Below are 2500 nucleotides of genomic sequence, written 5' to 3' on the forward strand. Positions count from 1 at the left end.
AATAAAACAGAATTCAGTCCATTAATGGAGATGTTTCCCTACCAGCAGGTGGAAGGAGCGACAACAACAACAAACCCCTTGTCTTGGGGGATTGAGGGCCCTCATTGGACTTGGAGTTTGTGTGTGTGTGTGTCTGCGTGTGCGTGCGTGCGTGTGTGTGTGTGTGTGCTTATGTGAGCACGCGTACGGCTGACTGCGACAGTGTGCTTTTAGAATGGGCAAGAATGGTCTCTCTCTGTGGGAAAGCATCCATCTTTTTTTTGTGCAAAAGCCGGCCTGGCCCAGTGTGAAATGGCCATGTTGCTTGGTTACAGGAGAGGCTGCGCTGTCAAGGAGGCTGCCGCTGAGCGGGCCTGCCTCCCCTGGTGCCTACGCTATCAAAGTGGACACAATACACAAGAACACTGGACCCGTGCCAACGAGAGAGTGAAAAGGCCAAATGGAGAAATCGGTTATCACAGTCCCTTCAAAAACATGTCGGATATATGTTTTGCTTTGTTTGTTTTTTTTGTTTGTTTGTTTTTTTGGTGGTAGAAAATGTATACCCCTCTATTTTTTTGTTCAAAGAATAATTTATTATTATTATTTTTTAAAATGTAGCATTGCCATGAGAAACAGGAGAACCACGTGTCAATTTGTAGCAAGCATTGATAACATCAATAGGAATAATTATATTAATCATAAATAATAATTACATCTATACAAGCTACAAATGTAAAGTTGTATTTCTGCAATAAAACCCTCACACACACACGCACACACACACACACACACACACACACACACACACACACACACGCACACACACATCAAATGTCCCACAGGTGAAACCAAAGCCTTCTGGGGTGGCCGTTCAGGCCTTAGGGTCTCTAGTAAGGCTGAAAGTTTTAGGGAAAGTTTTTAGTTTCAGTTGTATGAGCCACCAGAGTGTGGAATAATAATGCCCAGAAACTTAAAGAGCATCGCATGAAACATGAGAGGGAAAGGAATCAAGTAGAAACAGTCAAAAAAAATAGAACAACCAGAGCTTTCTTTCCAAAGAAGAAAAAGAAGCACAGAGGAAGAAAGAAAGAAAGAAAAAAAAATATGTACATGAAAATATGTATATGAACAGCTAAATCGTCCAAAAGGGTAGCCAGGGTTGGGGGGGGGGGGGGGTCAAAATAGTGGTGCTACTTCGTACTTCATAACAACAAGAGGTGTTGGAGGGCGTGAGCCGTGGGGTTATCGGGTTGGTGTTGCTGTTATGTGGTGTGGTGTGAGGGAGCAGGAGGGGAAATGCGATTTTTTTGTGTGTCATTACTCGTGCAGAAGCTCCTGTAGACAGTTGGGCGATTTGAAAATCTCCGGGACCTCACTGTCCAGCTTGCAGATGACCTTGTATATGGCCTTCTTCCAGGAAGGATCAACGTCTTTGCCTGCCACAATGGCATTGAAAAACTCCCGTAACGTGATCTGTGCCACTTCCAGGAACCGCTCCGGAACCTGCTGATACACAAGGAGACAATGACATTAATAAACGGATTGGATTGCAATCCCAAGTCTCTGATTAACAAAAACCAAGGCTGCAGCAAAGCTCCTGTAAGACAAAGGGACCAGACACACTCTATCTCCCTTTCTCTCTCACACTCTCTCCCTTTCTCTCTCACTCTCTCTCTCCCTTTCTCTTTCTCTCACTCTCAGAGCTCTTAGTTTCCCACAGGTCTGTAACAACCTGCCAATCAGATTTGAAGTTGATAGAAGCACAATGACATCAACATCATATTATATTGTATAGACAGTAAGCTAGTCAAAAAAAGTAGAAAATTGATTAAACAGAAAATGACATCTTTGACATACTGCCAGTATTTTCGGGATGTTGGGTTACACACAATCACATACACTTACACTCACACACAAATGTTCATCTCGAAGTTTCAACGGAATTTGAGAATCCCATTGCAATCACTGTGAGAATCAGTGTATCATGTTATGGGGTTAAACATTAGCCACCAAGTTCCCAATTCTTGAACAGCTTCCTTACAAGCCGCCCAATCAAACATCTTGACTTCTCTTTTCTTGACACCTCCGTGTTGATCTTTCTCATGAAATCGCTCTCCCTTTCCCCTCCTCTGTGTTCTCACAGGACAGGGCTTGCACGTCACGCCGCGTGGCACGTCGGGCAGCAGAAGATGCTGCTGTGCGTCTAGCACGCCTGTGGGCCACCAGAGCTACTGTATCCCACGGCACAGCTGGGATCTAGTCCTCAACCGCCTCGCATTGTCTCCTCCTCTGACTCAAGGTGAGTCACTTCCTCAACTGAACAATGTGCCACTACAGAGAGAACAACACAGCACTTACTGTGGACCGCACCGAAAGTCCAGGTCAAGTTTATGATAGTGAAGTAAATGGATGGTAGATAGATAGATATACTATACTATTCCTATACTATAATATAAGTGTAGTATAGTAATGGTCAGTGAACTATTAAAGCATGACAAAGGGAGGAGTAAGACTAATT

The 2500-nt window shown here is 44.0% G+C and overlaps 1 protein-coding gene and 1 long non-coding RNA gene across 7 annotated transcripts in view; one reads left to right on the forward strand and one right to left on the reverse strand.

Moving 5' to 3' along the window:
* LOC134067666 (uncharacterized) overlaps nt 1-2379 on the forward strand; it is a 40788-nt gene extending 38409 nt beyond the window's left edge. Inside the window, exon 4 of the long non-coding RNA XR_009936538.1 lies at nt 2126-2379. This is a non-coding gene — a long non-coding RNA (uncharacterized LOC134067666). The remainder of the gene's footprint in view (nt 1-2125) is intronic.
* Nucleotides 7-2500, reverse strand: part of prox1a (prospero homeobox 1a) — a 35311-nt gene continuing 32817 nt past the window's right edge. For all 6 annotated transcript variants that reach the window (XM_062523050.1, XM_062523048.1, XM_062523051.1 and 3 more), the window contains exon 5: nt 7-1485. In XM_062523050.1, the coding sequence (XP_062379034.1) occupies nt 1300-1485 (186 nt within the window). In that variant the 3' untranslated portion in view covers nt 7-1299. The remainder of the gene's footprint in view (nt 1486-2500) is intronic.

This window comes from Sardina pilchardus, chromosome 20, assembly GCF_963854185.1.
Source record: "Sardina pilchardus chromosome 20, fSarPil1.1, whole genome shotgun sequence".
Taxonomy (NCBI): Eukaryota; Metazoa; Chordata; class Actinopteri; order Clupeiformes; family Clupeidae; genus Sardina; species Sardina pilchardus.